The sequence below is a fragment of the Zalophus californianus genome, chromosome 14, assembly GCF_009762305.2.
Source record: "Zalophus californianus isolate mZalCal1 chromosome 14, mZalCal1.pri.v2, whole genome shotgun sequence".
Lineage (NCBI taxonomy): Eukaryota > Metazoa > Chordata > Mammalia > Carnivora > Otariidae > Zalophus > Zalophus californianus.
In genome coordinates, this window is record NC_045608.1 from 57548602 (window position 1) to 57566160 (window position 17559).

The window sequence follows — 17559 nt, forward strand, 5'->3', positions numbered from 1 at the left end:
TTCTATTTATGTTTTCAGATGTCTTTGTGAGTTGACCTTACCTTGTAATTTTAAAGCAATTTTCTGTTGTTGCTTTTTAAGATTAAGGTCATCTATTTCCTGTCCTTTTCAGTCAGTGACATTGTTTTGGAAACCGTGGACTTCAGCAAAAATGGATTTTTCCCTCTTGCCTGGGGTTTTCCATTGTAATGCTACCCATCCTATTGGTGGAGGCCATGCTGGGCGGTTCTGATGGTCCCAGCAGCGTCGGCGGGTGTGTGTGGGCAGTCTGCTGCCAGTCACTGGCAAGGACCCAGCGCGTGTCACATTCTCCTTGTCATCAGATGGCATTTAACGTCCAGGAATTCCTCACTTACTCTTTCTCTTCTGGCAGTTCTGTCTCATCTTTTATTAGCTCTGGCTCAGGGGAAGTCGAGGAAGGTCCTATGGACGTTACTCTAAATGTCATCCTTTCCTCAAAAAACGTCAAATAAACCACTGGCACCCACCTTGGGTTTGTTTTCCTTTGGTGAATGCTAGGCCTGTTTATTGCCCCAGTGAGTAAAATCTTCTGAGATCCCAAACAAAGAAATAAATTGAAATGTTAATATGGGTCTGGAAAAAATTCAGACTCTGAAATCTGGGCAATTACTATATTGCTTTTCTAAGTTTTCTTTCAACAAAATGAAAGATGGACCAGTAACATGGAATTCGAAATATGAACATTTTTATGACAAAACAAGGGTGCTATATTTTAGCCTGCTTAGGGTTCTGAGACTGGCATTTGCTCTCTTTGTTAAACAGGGACATTAATGGGGGGTTTCCAAGATCCAGAGTAATCCCCCTCCATTCCTGCTCCTACCCCCTGACCCTGTGTTGTCAGATCTGAAGGAACATCAGAAACTAACCATTTCTCATGCTGCAAGCTGACGTTCTGTGATGCACTAATCCAGCTGAAATCCCCTCAGTGGGAACCCCCCCACTTTGAGAGGCTCAAGTACTGACCACCTTATAGAATAGGAAGAGGCAGATGAGAGGGCACGAGTCACAAGGGGTATTACTGTTATTGTGAGGCTGGCTTGGAGCTTTCAGCGAAGGGGGGTAAGTAACCTGGATAGGATTCATGCTGAGTATTCACCTTTGTTTTTACATTTCATTTATTGTTAATTACTGTCCCAGAAACTTGTAAAAAAAAAAAATTCAGCTGTATCGTTGTAAAACTCGTATAGCTATGCATAATCTTCAGAGTTAGGATATAGAACATTCCCATCTTCCCCCAAATCTCCCTCATGTTAGCCATTTATAGTGATCTTCTGATTCCCTCTTCCTACCCCTGGCAACCATTCTCTAGCACTATAGTTTTGTCATTTCATCAGTGTCAAATAGAACCATACAGGATAGAGGTAACCCTTTGAGGCTGGCTTCTCTCACTCAGCATAATGCCTTTGAGGCTGATCTGTTACTGAGGGTATTAATGGTTGTCCCTTTCTGCTGCTGCGTCATATTCTGTTACATAGCTACACCACAGTGGATTCTCCCATTGAAGAAGATGGGTTTTTACAGCTTTTGGATTTCACAAATAATGTTGCTCTGAAAATTTGTGCACAGGCATTTGCCACACTGGTTGCATCCTATAAGAAAGATTTGATGCAATCAATGAGAACCCAGGAGAGGGAAAGGAAATGTCTTTTAGGACAGAAATTTCGCCCTTGGAGAGATGCTTGTGAAGATTGACATGTCACCAGTCCTGGAAAGACGAGGTCTGAGAGAAAGCAGGAAGCGGGGGGGCGGGTCATGAGTGTCATCTGAAAGTGAAGGCATCAAGAGATGTTTGCCTCACAGAATTCTCGGGGATAGCTGCCACCTTTGCCAGAAGGAGGCAGTTTAGCTGTGAGGTATCAGGGTAGAAATGGGAGGACAGGACCCAGGGAGTGGTGGGGGCATGGCACAATTTGCTGAGCATGTTAGAGAATCAACTGAAAATAGGTGAATGTGTTTCTAGGATGGAGAGTCCTCTTTCCCTGCAACTGAAGAAAAGCACCTGTATTTGTTGGTGGCAAAAGGCCATCTTCCCTGCAGCTACACATGGAAGGGGGTATACGTGGGCTTGGCTCCAGCCCAAATTTTCATGGTGGAAATGACAGATGACCTATTATTGAGCAAGTCTCCTTGAGTCTGTTCGGTTCTTTGAACCTAATTGTTTAATTAATAGAAATCCCCCCCTGCTCATCATGGTTGGGCTTGCTAAGGCAATGGGAATTAGGTCCTGGAATTTAACCCCCTGGAAACTTCGGTAAGAACTGCAGTTGACTCTCAGCAGGGAAAAGAGGAAAGAACAAGGGAAGGGAAAGAAGAGATGAGGAGGACCCTCTATGGCTCATCGTGGCCCCCACAGTTGAGTAGAAAGTTTTAAATCCAACATTAAATGTCAACCTATCTAGGTTCCTCAAATGGAGAATTTGGCAGAGCCCACAATCAGGGCACCTCCATTCACCAGCCCTACCCTGGCTTTGGGGTCCCGTTTTCTTTTCCTCATCTTTTAACAGGTTCAAGGGTTTTCACTAAAACCAGAAGAGGGATTGTTCTGATAAGATTCTTTGAAAGGCTGCATGCTTTTTCGTTTAGTTCGGGAGCCAGGGACCACTCAGGGGACTGGTGTCCGCTAATGCAGAGATGCTGCCTTACCTGGCACCTGCAGGCTCTGGCGTATTCTGTTGCACTTGGCCCCTTAGGTGTGAGCACCTGTTTATTACGGAGTCTGGTTCACAGCCTCCTGTTCTGGATCCTTGCTGGGGCCCCTGATTAATTAAGTCATCCCATCCCTGTTATTTTTCACTCATTTCTGATCTCAACAGCAGTAAGTTGTGTCCTCTTTGTTCAGCATTAAAAGGAAAAAGCCATTATTTGGGTGATGAATAGACATTCTTTCCAATTATTAATAGCCCCCAAATAGAAGCGTTGGAAAAGTTGGTGCTGTGAACTGTTCTTAAGACAGTGTTGGTCTTTTCCCAGTTCAGAATAATTTTGAAATTTATATGCAGGGCTTTTGGAAATACAAAGGCAATGAAATAGGGAGTAAAGACCTGTGTTTGGAATTCCAGGCCAGAATAATTTGTGCAAAAGCATGAGTGTGTGAGGAGAGGCGAGGCTTCTGCCCCAGGTCTGCAGGAACTTCTCGTTCCCTCAGGCAAACCCCTTCGCTCCCCAGGCCTCATCTCCCGACTCACGAGATAAGGGCTTGCAATAAATCACCTCTAGGGTCCCTCCAGTTCTGAGCAGAAGCCCTGTCTGAGAGATCAACCTTCTTTTAAGAGACACAGAATTCAAAGAGAAGTCAGCTTTTCTTACCCCTTGGGTTATCTTTTTGTCTCTTGGTTGCTGCTTTGAAATTTCTCACATTTTCCCAAATTTCATAGACCCAGGGGAAGGCCTACCAAATTGAAAGAAAAAAGAATCATTACATTGTTATAACTCCAGCTGTTTTGGTAGATTGATCCTAACAGGAGTTTCTAATCACTGAGCATGTTAGTTTTCTATTGCCATGTAACAAATTACCACAAATTTAGCAGCTTAAAACAACACAGTTTCCCTGGGACAGGCTCCAGGCACTGCCTAGCGGGGTCCTCTGCTCAGAGGCTCACAAAGCTGTAGTCAGGGTGTCGACCAGGACTGGAGTCTGGTCTGAGGCTTGGGATCCTCTTCCAAGCTTTTGTGGTTGTTGGCAGAGCTCATTTCCTTGCAGCTGGAGAACTCATGGTGGCTTGCTGCTTCTTTGGGGCCAGCAGGATAATCTGTCTCCTAGTCTCTGAGCCCCAGAAATGCCTAAACCTGCTTTTAAATGGCCCGCCTGATTAGGTCTGGCCCACCAAGGATAATCTTCCCTGTGATTAACTCAAAATCAGCTGATTTGGGTCTTGAATATCTGTAAAATCCCTTCACCTTTGCCATGTAATGTAATTCAATGATGGGAGTGTCCTGCTTAGACTCAAGGGGAAGGGATTATACAGAACCTCTATACCAGGGGTGGGCTCTTGGGGTGCGTTCTGCTTATCACACTAAAGGAGTTTTTTTCCAATGATCTGGTCATCTGTCTTGGTTTGTCCCATATAGTTATAATCCTGGCCACTGGCTACCCTGCAAAAAAAAAAATGCTTTGAGAGCCTTGAGACAGTTCCCTAAAACATGTTCATGTCCTGTTCTTTCTTCAGACTCTGTCTGGATTGCCAGACCAAGACAGCTTCTACGATGTGGTGGACTGCCTAGAAGAACTGGGCATTGCGGCCGTGTCCCAGCGGCACTTGAACAAGAAAGGGACCGACCTGGACTTGGTGGAGCAACTGAACATTTACGAGGTAACAGCATGTACCTTCTGGATGGCATCATGCAGCTTGTCAGAGGCTGAGGTGAACACATTCTAGACGGGTGGTTCTGAGTGTGGGGTGGCAGCGTCCACAACACCTGGGAGTTTACAAAACGTGGGTTCTGGGCCCCTGCCCCCAGACCTCCTGAATCAGAAACTCTGAGAGTGGGCACAGCAGTCTGCGTGCTGCAAGCCTCCAGGTGCTCCTGGTGTTCAAAGGCGAGAACCCCTGCTGGAGGAGACACTTGGTCGCTTGCTTACTGTTCAGGATACCACACAGCTTCTCCCTTTCCTCTGCGGTCTCTTTTGCCTCGGTGTTTTATTTGCTATTTAACGCCATTGTAAGGAAATAATTAAAAATTTAAAATATCAGCATAGATTTTACCGTTCATTTTTACTTTATGTAATGCCAGTTCAAAGTGCAAATATAAGAGCATTTAACTTCTATGCAGAATCCTATGCCATTTCCAGTTCCTAGCTCCTACAGGCCTGTGTATTTTGTTCCTGCCAGAACAGTGGAAACACGATAAAAGATGAACTCTATTTTTTACTTCACTTCTTGATATGTGTTCATTCTGTTAACACTCTATCTTCAATTGACTGATGAGTAAGGGAGGGCTGAAAGGAAAAGGAACTGTGGGCTGCCTTATCTTTCCAATTTTTCTATGTCATTTCAGCGTAAGTGGTTTACTAGTACAGCAGAGTAACCCAGGTAAGAAAGGATATGGTAGGACCCTTGGGTTGCCATCTCTGTGCATTCAAAGCCAGTTTTGGTTTGCATGGAAGGCCTCTAGGGCTCCAGGGCTGTCCATGCCTCTGCTTAGTTACAAGGGAACACACTTAACCTTGTACTCATTTTGATTCTCACTGAACTCCCCTCTCTTGTGCATCTATCAGCACTCTCTGCTAATGTGTGCAAGGATTGGCACACATGCATATTGCATCTACTTCCCCTACTCATGCACATGCTCCATTGTCCCATTGGACTTCACTTATAAAACATAATTTTAGGGGCACCTGGGTGGCTCAGTCAGATAGGCATCTGACTCTTGATTTCGGCTCAGGTTGTGATCTCAGGGTCGTGAGATCAAGCCCCATGCTGGCTCTGCACTCAGTGTGGAGTCTACTTGTCCCTCTCTCTTTGCTCGTCCCTTTGCTCGCTCGCTCTCGCTCTCAAAAAATAAATGAAAAAAACCCCCACAAATTTAAAGATAAAATTAATAAGAATTTCAAGCTGGCCAAAGAGTATTAAAGCAAGCACAGAGCCCTGCAGAGTGGGAGCATGGAGCCCTGCACATCACATCCATGGCACATCCATGAAGGAGGCCTTGATTGGGTTACACATCATGGCTTTGTGGCCTTGTTCACTCGAGTTCAAACTGTTACCTGTGGGTTAGTTTTAAGTCAAATGCCCCCTTATTAAAGTTACTTACCTGATGTGACTCTTGTCTGGACTCTGAAGGTTAGAGCACATTTTACGAGTAGCAAATCACATTCCTTTTTGCTGATCCTCACTCTCCCAGTTTCCTTCCATGGCCAGAAGGGGGCAGAATCTGGACCTCTGATTCTACTTGGATGTGTGACGAAACGGGAAAGCTTATTACTTTAGACACACGCTTACCCATCATAGTGGTGTGAACTAGGCTATCCTTGAGGATGTTGTCCAGAATGTACTCATCATCCCAAAAAGAAACCCCATACCTGTTAGTGGACACTTCCCATTTCTCCCTGCCCTGCATACTACATACCCCAAAAACCCTAATCTAGTCTCTCTATGGATTTGCCTTTTCTAGACATTTCCTATAAATGGGACCGTACAACATGTGACTTTTGTGACTATTTGTCACTTAACATGTTTTCAGGGTTCATGTTTTAAGCATGTATCTACTTTGTTCCTTTTTGTGCTAATGTTCCATTGATAACACGACGTTTTGTTTATCAGTTCATCACTGGATGGACTTTTGGGTTATTTCCATTTTCTGGGCGGCTATGAATAATGCAGCTGTGAACATTTGTGTACAAGTTTCTGTGTGGACGTACACTTTCAATTTTCTTGGCTGTATATCTATGAGTAAAATTGCTGGTCATATGGTAACTTGATGTGTAGCTCTTTGAGGGACTGCCAGACCATTTTCTACAGAGGCTGTACCTTTTTATTTTCCTACCAGCAGTGTAATGCGGGTTCCAGTTTCTCTTCATCTGCCTCAGTGTTTATTATTGTCCTTGTTTAAAAATTATAGCCATCCCAGGGTGCCTGGGTGGCTCAGTTGGTTAAGCGACTGCCTTCGGCTCAGGTCAGGATCCTGGAGTCTGGGGATCGAGTCCCGCATCGGGCTCCCTGCTCAGCGGGGAGTTTGCTTCTCCCTCTGACTCTCCCCCCTCTCATGTGCCCTCTCTCTCTCTCTCTCTCATTCTCTTTCTCAAATAAATAAAATCTTTAAAAAAAAATTATAGCCAGCCCAGTGGGTGTGAGGTGGTACACATTTTGGTCATGATTTGCATTTCCCCAGTGACTAATGATGTTGAGCCTCTTCCCATGTGCCTATTGGCCATTTTTCTAATTTTTTTTTTTTTTTTTTTTGTGGAGAAATGTCTGTTCAGATCCTTTGCCCATTTTTAAATTGGGTTGTTTTGTTACTCTTGAGTTGTAAGAATTCTTTATTCTGGATACTAGATCCTTATCAAATATAAATTTTAATATATTTTCCCAGTATTGTTCCACTTCTGACCTAACTGATCAGTCTTATTCACAGTGATATACATTTTTAATCTTTCCTTTTTCCGCTTATAAAAATGATATGTACTTATTGAAAATATAAGCGTAAGAGGAAAAAAAATCACCCATGGTTTATTACTAACCACGGTTAACATTTTGGTCCATTTTTTCTAGCCTTTTTTATATATATATAGGTGTGTGTTCTTTTTTTTTTAAGATTTTATTTATTTGTTTGACAGAGAGAGAGACACAGCGAGAGAGGGAATACAAGCAGGGGCAGTGGGAGAGGGAGAAGCAGACTTCTCGCCGAGCAGGGAGCCCGATGTGGGACTCGATCCCAGGACCCTGGGATCATGACCTGAGCTGAAGGCAGATGCTTAACGACTGAGCCACCCAGGCGCCCTAGGTGTATGTTCTTAACTATGGAGATAGTTGTCTATATACAGTGTTGTGTACTGAATCTTTATTGGTAAATATGTTGGAGCCATTTTTTTATCATTAAATCTTCAAGAACTTAATTTTATTAGGAACACAATATTCTGTCTGTATGCATGTACCATAATACATACAGCCAAACTCCTTTTTTTTTTCGGATTTGGATTTCCAAACTTTTTGCAATTAGAAATGCAAATGGACAGCTTTTTTCATAAATTTTGTGTGCATGGCTAGAGTCCTTGGAGGGATGTTTCCCAGTTAAGAGGCTCCATTGTGATTTTACTGGGTAGAAGTGGAGAGACTGATGTGTAATTCACTATTTGCTATAAGTCATTGTTATAAAAAGTGACAGTTGAGGGACAGAACAGAATTGCCTTTGTATGGAGGGATCAGAAGAAACTGAACCAGAGATCCTTGTTATCAGAGCTTAAACCTTCCCATAGCCCCACCCAGGAGGCCAACTCTTCGTGTCCCTGCTCTGGGCATCTTCTCCAGCTGAGCCTCAGTTTCCCCAGTTATCTGCTCTGCTTTTTGTGTTTCGTTACCACTGGTAAGTGGCATTGGGAAGCCAATGGATGGTGGAGGAGTGTATTCTTATGGCTCCTAAATGAGAGGTTAATGTAAGAATACTAGAGATGGAGAAGGAAGGTGCTAAAGACAGTTCACTTACATGAAGGTGGAAGGTGGATTTTTTCCCAGTACAGATACCTTTTTACCTTAGCGCCTTCCCCCCAGTCAGACCTCCCATCTCTGAGACTTTCTGCTCAACCAGAGGGTTACATGAATACAGCTTTGGATTCTACGTAGTCAGTGTATATTGGAAGACTGCATAATGCAGGTGAATTTCCCATTAGTGAGCCAACTGGTAGAGAATTTTGAGAAGTGGCCTGGATACCTACTCCAGGAAACTTCCTGTTTCAGGCTGTACCTTCCCTTCAGCCTGCCTGACTCTCAAGCTACCTGCCCATCTCCCTCTTCCCCTTTACATCGGCCTTTTCAAAAGTTGTTCTGTGTTCACCATCTTCCTTTTATCCAATTGCATTTGCTTCAAACCTTTAGTATCAAGGTCACATCATTCACAAATACAGCAACTGTGTGTTATTTAAAGAATAATAAAATAAATCCTTTACCTGTTGTGATGGTTAATTTTAGGTGTCAACTTGACTGGGCCACAAGGTGCTCAGATAATTGGTCAAAAATTATTCTAAGTGTGTCTGTGAGGGGGTTTCTGGATGAAATGAAGATCTGAGTTGGGAGACTGAGTAAAGAAGATTGCCCTTGCAGTGTGGGCAGGCCTTATCCAATCTGTGGAAGGCCTGAGTAGAACAAATTCTCTCTGCCTGATGGTAATGAGCTGGGACAGAGGTTGCCCACTACCTTTGAACTCCACCTGAGACTAACCCCCTTGGTTCTCAGGCCTTTGGACTGCAAATCTTGGGTCTTGTTAGCCTCCACAATCATTAGAACCAATTCTTTATAGTAAATCTCCATGCATATTCTATTTATTCAGTTTCTCTGGAGAATCCTGACTGATAACCTCATGAATTTATGAATTAGGACATTACTAGGAACTCGGAAGTGTCCTTCATAGCCCTCCCTGGTGTCATCCCACTAATTCCCAGCACTGTTCCTTTCTTTATACTTTTACCCGAAAATCACTTATTCTGTGAGCTAACACAAAGGATCAGATTATCAGATCAGTTGACAGATCAGAGATCTTGTTATCTAGCTGTGCTAATCTAGTTATGCTAATAATCTCAAGAATACAGACTATGGAGGTGCAGACGGAACAGGGAAGGGTCTGTCTTAGGTCTTTTCTTCATGCATCAGACGTGTGCTCTCTGGCCCAGAAGAGGCGAGGTCTCCAAGTGGGGATCACAGGTCCCCTTGCCCAGTGAGTAGTAGTCCATTATGAGACATCTCTACCACATAGCTCAAAGAGTCATGGCTCACGAGCCCATACATCTACATTTATTTACTACAGGTAATCCTCAGCCAGGTGATCCCTAGCCAGTCCTGTCCTGGTAAGGGCATTCCAGAAACAAGAGCTCTCATTTTAGCAAATATCATTAGGCTATTTATTAGGTGGCCTGGTTATTGGCATCCTTAACAAAAGATGAGAAAGAGTCACTTGCCTTTTTTCTTTCTCCAGAGGCATTGCTCTGTAAAAGGAGTGAAGAGGTCAAAGCCCAGCTATTTTAACTCCTTCCTCCTATTCTGTATCCTTAAACAACATGCTGTTTAATTATGTCTGTTCTCAAACTTTTTATAATGGGAAATATATCATTTGTACTCTTTTATAGTTTTCTCATTTGCTTATTTTTTTTTTAAACCTACCCATATCGGGGCACCTGGGAGGCTCAGTTGGTTAAGTGTTGGACTCTTAAATCTCAGCTCAGGTCATGATCTCAGGGTCGAGAGCCCAAGCCCTGTGCTGGGCTCCATGCTGGGCGTGGAGCCTACTTAAAAATACAAAAAACCTACCCATGTTACTGTGTGGCATTCTCATTTATTCATTTTCACTGCTGGTGAATGTATGACTATTTACCCGCTGTTCTGGTAATGGATGTTGGTTGGTTTGTGGTATTGTTGCCGTGACAAACAGTGTTGCCATGAGTGTTCTTGTACTTTCCTTTTTGTGTGTATATGCAATACTTTTTTATGTTTAAGTATCAGTTTTATTCTTGCTTTTTTTTTTTTAAAGATTTTATTTATTTATTTGAGAGAGAGAGAGAGAGCCCAAGAGGGGGTAGGGTCAGAGGGAGAAGCAGGCTCCCTGTTGAGCAGGGAGCCTGATGTGGGACTCCATCCCGGGACTCCAGGATCATGACCTGAGCCAAAGGCAGTCGCTTAACCAACTGAGCCACCCAGGCTCCCCACTTGCTTTATAAAAATATTTAGAAATTTGTCTCCTCTCTGATGATTTGATAGAATTCCCCTAGGGAATTGTGTGGGCCTGTGTGAGGAGAACGAGTGACAGAGAGAGAGAGAGAGTGTGTGTGTGTGCATGCATGTGCAGAGGGCAGGAGGAAATCTTCGGTAACTCTTTACTGGGATCAATTTTGCTAAATTATATTTTACCAGGAAATCATTAATTTCTTTTGGACTTTAAATGGATTAGCAAAGAGATGTATAAATAATCTCCTATGAATGTTTTTGATTTCCTCTGTTTCAGTAGATATTTTCCCTTTGATAGTTCATAATTTTTGTTTGTAATTCTAGATGAGCAAGTAGTTGGTCTATTTTGCTGGGGTTTTTTAAATAATAATTTTGACTTATGTATGATTTGCACTGCTTTTCTGTTTGTAGCTCAATACTTTTTAAAGATTTATTTATTTGGTTTGAATGAGTGAGAGAGAGAGAATGCAGGGAGGAGAGGCAGAGGGAGAAAGAGAATCTCAAGCAGACTCCCCACTGAATGTGGCCTGGAGCCTGACACAGGGCTCAGTCTCACAACCCTGAGATCACAATCTGAGCCAAAATCAAGAGTCAGATGCTCAACCTACTGAGCTACCCAGGTGCCCCTCAATACTTGTTTTTAAAATTGAGGTAGAGTTGACATACAATATCCTATTAGGTGTACATCGTAATGATTCAATAGTTTTATACATTATGAAATGATTCCAGGATAAGTCTAATTATCTGTCACTGTACAAAGTTATTACAATATTATTGGCCATATTCCCTATGCTGTACGTTACATCTCCATGACTTTTTTATTTTATAACTGGAAGTTTGTACCTCTTAATCCCATCCCCTTCATCTATTTCCCCTGCCCTCTGAGCCCATCCCTACTCTGGTAACACCTTGTTTCTTGTATCGACGTGTCTGTTTTGTTGGTTTGTTTTGTTTTTTACATTCCACATATAAGTGAAATAATATGGTATTTGTCTTTCTCTATTGGACTTATTTTGCTTAGCATTTTAACCTCTTGGTCCATCCATGTTGTTGCAAATGGCAAGATTTCATTCTGTTTTATGGTCAAGTAATATTCCAGTGTGTATATATACCACATCTTCATTCATCTGTCAGTGGACACTCAGGTTGCTTCCATATCTTGGCTGTTATAAATAAAACTGCAATAAACACAGGGGTGCTTATGCCTCTTTTGAATTGGTGTTTTCATTTTCTTTGGAGAAATACCCGGACATGGGATTGCTGGGTCATATGCTAGTTTTATTTTTAAATTTTTGAGGAATCTCTGTACTGTTTTCCAGAGTACACCCATTTACATTCCCACCAACAGTGCACAAGGGTTCCCGTTTTCCCACATCCTCACCAACACATGTTATTTCTTGTCTTTTTGATAACAGCTGATCCTGACCAGTGTAAGGTGATATCTCACTGTGGTTTTGATATGTTTCCCTGATGATTTGTGATGTTGAGCATTTTTCATGTGTCTGCTCGCCATCTGTATGTTTTCTTTGGAAAAATGTCTAAGTCTTCTGCTCATTTTTTAATTGGGTTGTTTGGGAAGTTTTGGAGGTTCTTTATATATTTTGGATATTAACCCCTTATTGGATGTATGATTTGCACATATCTTCTCCCATTCAGTAGGTTGCCTTTTTTTTTTTTTTTTGCTTTGTTGGTGGTTTCCTTCACTGTACAAAAAGCTTTTTAGTTTGATGTAATCCTGTTTGTTTATGTTTGCTTTCGTTAACCTTGCCTGAGGAGACTGGTCCAAAAAGATACTGCTGAGGTTGATGTCAAAGAAGTTATTGTGTGTTTTCGTCTAAGAATTTTGTGGTTTCAGGTTTTAGATTCAAGTTTTTACTCCATTTTGAATTTATTTTTGTGTATGGTAGTAGAAGGTGGTCCGGTTTCTTTTTTTTTTTTTTTTTTTGCATGTAGCTCTCCCGTTTTCCCATCACCATTTATTGAGGAGCCTGTCTTTTCTCCATTGTATATTCTTGCCTCCTTTGTCAGAGATTTATTGGCCATGTAGGCATGGGTTTATTTCTATTCTATTGATCTATGTATCTGGGTTTGTGCCAGTATCATACTGTTTTGATTACTGTAGCTTTGTAGTATAGTTTGAAATCAGGGAGCCTGATAACTCCAGCTTTGTTTTTCTTTCTCAAGATTGCTTTGGTTATTTGGGGTCTTCTGTGGTTCCATACAAATTTTAGGATTATTAGTTCAACTTTGGTGAAAATGCCATTGGTATTTTGATGGAGATTGCATTGAATCTGTAGATTACTTTGGGTAGTAGGGACATTTTAACAGTATTCTTCCAGTCCAGTAGCATGGTATATCCTTCCATTTATTTGTGTCATCTTCAGTTTCTTTCATCAGTGTTTTATAATTTTTAGAACATAGGTTTTTCACCTCATTGGTTAAATTTAACCTAGGTATTTTTTTGGATGCAATTGTAAATGGGGTTGTTATCTAATTTTTCTTTCTGATAGCTCATTGTTAGTAGATAGAAACATAACCAATTTCTGTATGCTAATTTTATATGCTGTAACTTTACTGAATTCATTTATTAGTTCTAATTTTTTTTTTTTTTTTTTGGTGGAGGCTTGAGGGCTTTATATAGTATCATGTCACCTATAAATAGTGATACTTTTACTTCTTCCTTTCCAATTTGGATGCCTTTTATTTCTTTTACTTGCCTAATTGCTGTGGCTAGGATTCCAAATATTATATTAATTAAAAGTGATGAGAGTTGGCATCCTTGTCTATTCCTGATCTTAGAGGAAAAGTTTTCAGTTTTCACCATTGAGTGTGATGTTAGCTTTGGGTTTGTCATGTATGGCCTTTATTATGTTGAGATATTTCCTTCTATACCCACCTTTTTGAGAGTTTTCACCATAAATGGATATTGAATTTTGTCACATGCTTTTTCTGTACCTGTTGAGATGATCATATGATTTTTATCCTTTGTTAATGTGATGTATGATGTTGATGGATTTGTGGATGTTAAACCATCCTTGCATTCCTAGAATAAATCCCCCTTGATGATGGTGTATGATTTTTTTAATGTATTGTTGAATTTGGTTTGCTAATATTTTGTTGAGGATTTTTGCAGCAATGTTCACTAGGGATATTAGCCTGTAGTGTGTGTGTGTGTGTGTGTGTGTGTGTGTGTGTGTGTGTGTGTGTGTGTGTGTGTTGTCATCGTCTTTATCTGGTTTTGGCATCAGGGTAATGCTGGCCTCAAAATGAGTTTGGAGGCGTTCCTTCCTCTTCAACTTTTTATCTTTATAATTTTCTTCTTTAACTTTCAGTTTACTTTGTTATTCTTTTTCTAGTCTTTTGAGTTGGTTATTTAATTCATTTCTCTACTTTTTTAACCATCCTCATGTTCTTAGACTATAACCCACTTGGTGATGATGTATTCTTTCTTAAAATATGTTGTTGGAATTCTGTTTATTACTAACTTATTTAGGATTTGTACAAAATATTCTTAAGTGTAAGATTGGCTTCCCCCTCATCCTCCGTCCACGTCTTCTCTTCCTCTTCTTCTTTTTGTATGCCATCTTTATCAGCTTGGGCATCACTGTTTTGCTAGCATTTTGAAAGAATGATGCTAGTGTTCATGAGATGACTCTTGTGTGTTGTTTCTGTGTTTCTGGTGGCTAAATGTACCAATGGCTCCAGGATATCTCTTTGATCATTCCTCCTCAGTGTTCTCCCCTGGATCCTTTTCTGACCTCCCTTTCAGTGTTGGGTTTCCTTACCAGACCTCCTATCTCAGTCTGTGTGGCCTGTTCCGATTTACCCAGTGAGTTCAGCAGCTTTTGAGCCTGGTGGCTGATATTTGACCTTGAGCTTTTGCCAAGGCCCATGGCTGCCTATTTCTCTGCCTGCTTCTCTCCTTGTGTTACATTCGTTCTTGGGGGCCTATTATATATCATATACTTTGCTGGGGCTAAAAATACATAGAGAAGTTCTGTCTCCATCCAAGGAACTTTAAAACTGTAGTCTATGACAAGCAAGTACCTGATTCCTCCAGCAACTAAATGTAATACTACAGAGGGACAAAAATGGTGCCTGGGACACTCTATATTGGGCATAGCTACTTGGAAGCTGCACATAACATGTAACCAGCCCTAACTGAACTTTATTTTTCTCCCATGAAGAAAATAAAAATCCTGTATCATCTGTTCATTTCTCCATTTCTATAAGCAGTAGAGTCTCCCATGTTACAAACCTGGAGCTATCCTAGACTCTTTTTTCCCCCCCCTCTGGCCGCCCCCTCCCCCCCATTTAGAAATCTGATAGCTGACAACCTAGCTCTGGTCCTGTTGGTTCTTACCTGGATTATTGTAGTATCTCCTCATTACTTTGTTCTTCTGTGAATCTGTTTATTCAGCACAACTTTATTGAGCACCTACTATGTTCCAGGCACTATTCCAGACCCCAGGACATAGCAGTGAGCTAGACAGACAAGGTCATTGCCTTCAAGGAGTGCACACTCTAATGGGGTGCAGACAGTGGCCAAGTTCATGAATAAGCTGAGAATCTGAAGCTCCAAACAGGTTTATGAGGAGAGACAGGATGGAGCAGGGGTGAGAAAGTGAGGGTGGGGGCAGGGAAGACCCTTCTGAGAAGATGACCTAAAGAAAGACAGTGATGGAGGGCAAAGCGGTGGAGGAGCTCTGGCTTGACAGGTGTGAAGGGTGAAAAAGAGGTGCATATGACTGGAGGGATAGAGTCTAGGAGAGCAGCATGATCTGAGCCTGGAGAGGTTGGCATCCTGCAGGGGCTACACCCCATGGAGGCCTCTCTCTTTTCTCGCCCTGCCTAACTCCCAGCAACTGAAAAAAAGAACCCTCCTGAAAGTCAGATCTGACTACGCCATTCTTCCATTTAGGAGAACAAACTCGGGTAAGCAAATGAGTGAATGAATACATGAAAAACCTTTTCTGTGGCCAGCAGGATGAAGCCCAAACACCTTGAATTGGTACAGGGACCTACACGGTTTGTGCCCTTTATGCTCCTGTGGCATTGTCTCTGGCCACTCCTACGATGTCTCTGAAGTTCTCTCCTGTCTCTGGAACATGGAAGGCAGATCTTTGTGGAGGTGGGCAGGGGTTTTCTTTTACTCTCTCTTCTTTGCCTAGAGTTCTTCTTCCTGTTCTCAACAGTTGGCAGATTCCTACTCTTGTAGGAGTCACCATAGATGTCCCCCCACCCACAAGGCCTTCGTGACAAGATAAAAGGAGTTCCTGCTGCTTGTCCCCTGCTCTTTGCTCACAACTTATGAAAGAGAACTTGCTATGACCATACGTTGGACTGAGCAGTCCTCAGGACGTACTTGTCTATCTGGCTTCCTTTGAGCTGCTACTCTGAGTCATGTCTCATTTCTCTCTTTGGCCCCAGGGCCCAGCAGTGTGCCTGTCAAGAGTAGACATTCAGTAAGTGCTCGAATGAAGGTCTCTCTTAAATATCACTTGTTTTATGACTGTATTTGCCAGATGCCAGGTTGAAGGAAGGGCATGATTTAATCATAATCAGAATGCAGCTATTTTAAAGGAAAGATGCCTTGAGTATTATCTTAAGGTGACAACTTGATACTTGAGATACTGGGCAGAGTCAAGGTTTTTATTACTTTCTGAAAGTGAATGTTTTGAAAAATATTTACTGCCACAGGACAACTAAGTTCAGTATATGCAGGGGCAGCAAGGAGACCTGTAAGCAGAGCCAGGCTTTTCCTCACAAAAGACTACAAATGTTTTCAAATAATTGCAGAAAACTTGGTTGGCCTTCTAGAATTCTTCCTAAAAGTAGAGGATATCTGGTGACCACATGTCCTGGACTTTTTGGGGACAGGCCCAACTCAATGTAATTTAATTCCATTTCAGAGAAGTGATTTAATTCCTGTTTAATTAAATTCATTTTAATTTTTATAGCTTCATATGAGTTTTCAAATACATAAATTCACAAATCAGAATACGAAATCTTTTATCAGATTATATGTTCTAATTTTTTGTTCTAAAAATGTGGTCCTGGTAATGGAAAAGCGTATTAAGGCTGAAGACTTTGGGGGTGAGAGTGTGATAACATGATTTATTTTAAGAAATATATATTTGGTCATTATCCTTATTTCTGGCTCACAGCTCCCCAAACCCTTGAAATTTCCTAAATGTTGAGAGTGATAAAGGTATATTTTGTTATGTTAGTGAGGTGACTTTTGGAAAGCACTAAGGATGGGGACTGATTGCCAAAGGAGGACCAACTATGTGATTAAGTGGTTGGAATTTTCAGTCCCAATCCCTGACCTCCTGGGATTGGAGGAGCTGGAGGTTGGATCAGCCAGTGGCCAATGACTTAGTCAATCATGACTACATTATAAAAACCCAAGAGGACAGCTCTTTGGTCCTTTATGGAGAGCTTCCACTCTCGGGGAAGCAGAATGCTCCTACATTCCACCAAGTTCCATGAAGACAGAAGCTCCTTTGTTTCGGAACTTGCCCCATGTATCTCTTAATCTGGCTGTTGATTTATATGTTTTATCCTATCATTTAATAACCTGGTCAATGTAAGTAAGTGTTTCCCTGAGTTCTGTGAACCACTCCAGCAATTTCATTGAACCTAAGGAGGAGGTTGATGGAACCTCCAGTCTGGTTGGTCAGAAGCACAGGTAACAGCCTGGAGCTTGTGACTGGCATCTGAATTGGGGTGGGAGGTAGTGGGGGGCAGTCTTGTAAAAACTCGTAACTTAGAGTCTTTTATGCTAGCTCTGGGGAGATAGTGTCAGAACTGAGTTGAACTGAGTTTAATTCTTAGACACCCTGCTCGTGTCCGAGAATTGCTTGACTCCCCAGTGTTGGAATTGGGTCCAGAGTCCCTAAAAGAGAGAGGTAGCTATTAATGTTAAGAATAATTAACTAATACATCCAATCTCTTAAAGTCCTTTCATGTCATAGGTGATTTTTAAAATGTATATCAGTTACTCTTGCTGCATAGTAAGTAAGCCAAGAACAGTGGGCTAACACAGCAATTTTGCTCATGATTCTGTGGGTCAGACATTTAGGCCTGGTTTAGCTGAGAGTTTCATGCAGCTGCAGTTATCTGGTGGCTTGCCTGGGGCTGCATGGTCTAAGATGGCCTCATTCACTTG

At 41.8% G+C, this 17559-nt stretch overlaps 1 protein-coding gene across 4 annotated transcripts in view; it reads left to right on the top strand.

The window, feature by feature from the left end:
* Positions 1-17559, top strand: part of FHOD3 (formin homology 2 domain containing 3) — a 450944-nt gene that overhangs the window by 284221 nt on the left and 149164 nt on the right. For all 4 annotated transcript variants that reach the window (XM_027576518.2, XM_027576519.2, XM_027576520.2 and 1 more), the window contains exon 9: positions 4188-4331. In XM_027576518.2, the coding sequence (XP_027432319.1) occupies positions 4188-4331 (144 nt within the window). The remainder of the gene's footprint in view (positions 1-4187; positions 4332-17559) is intronic.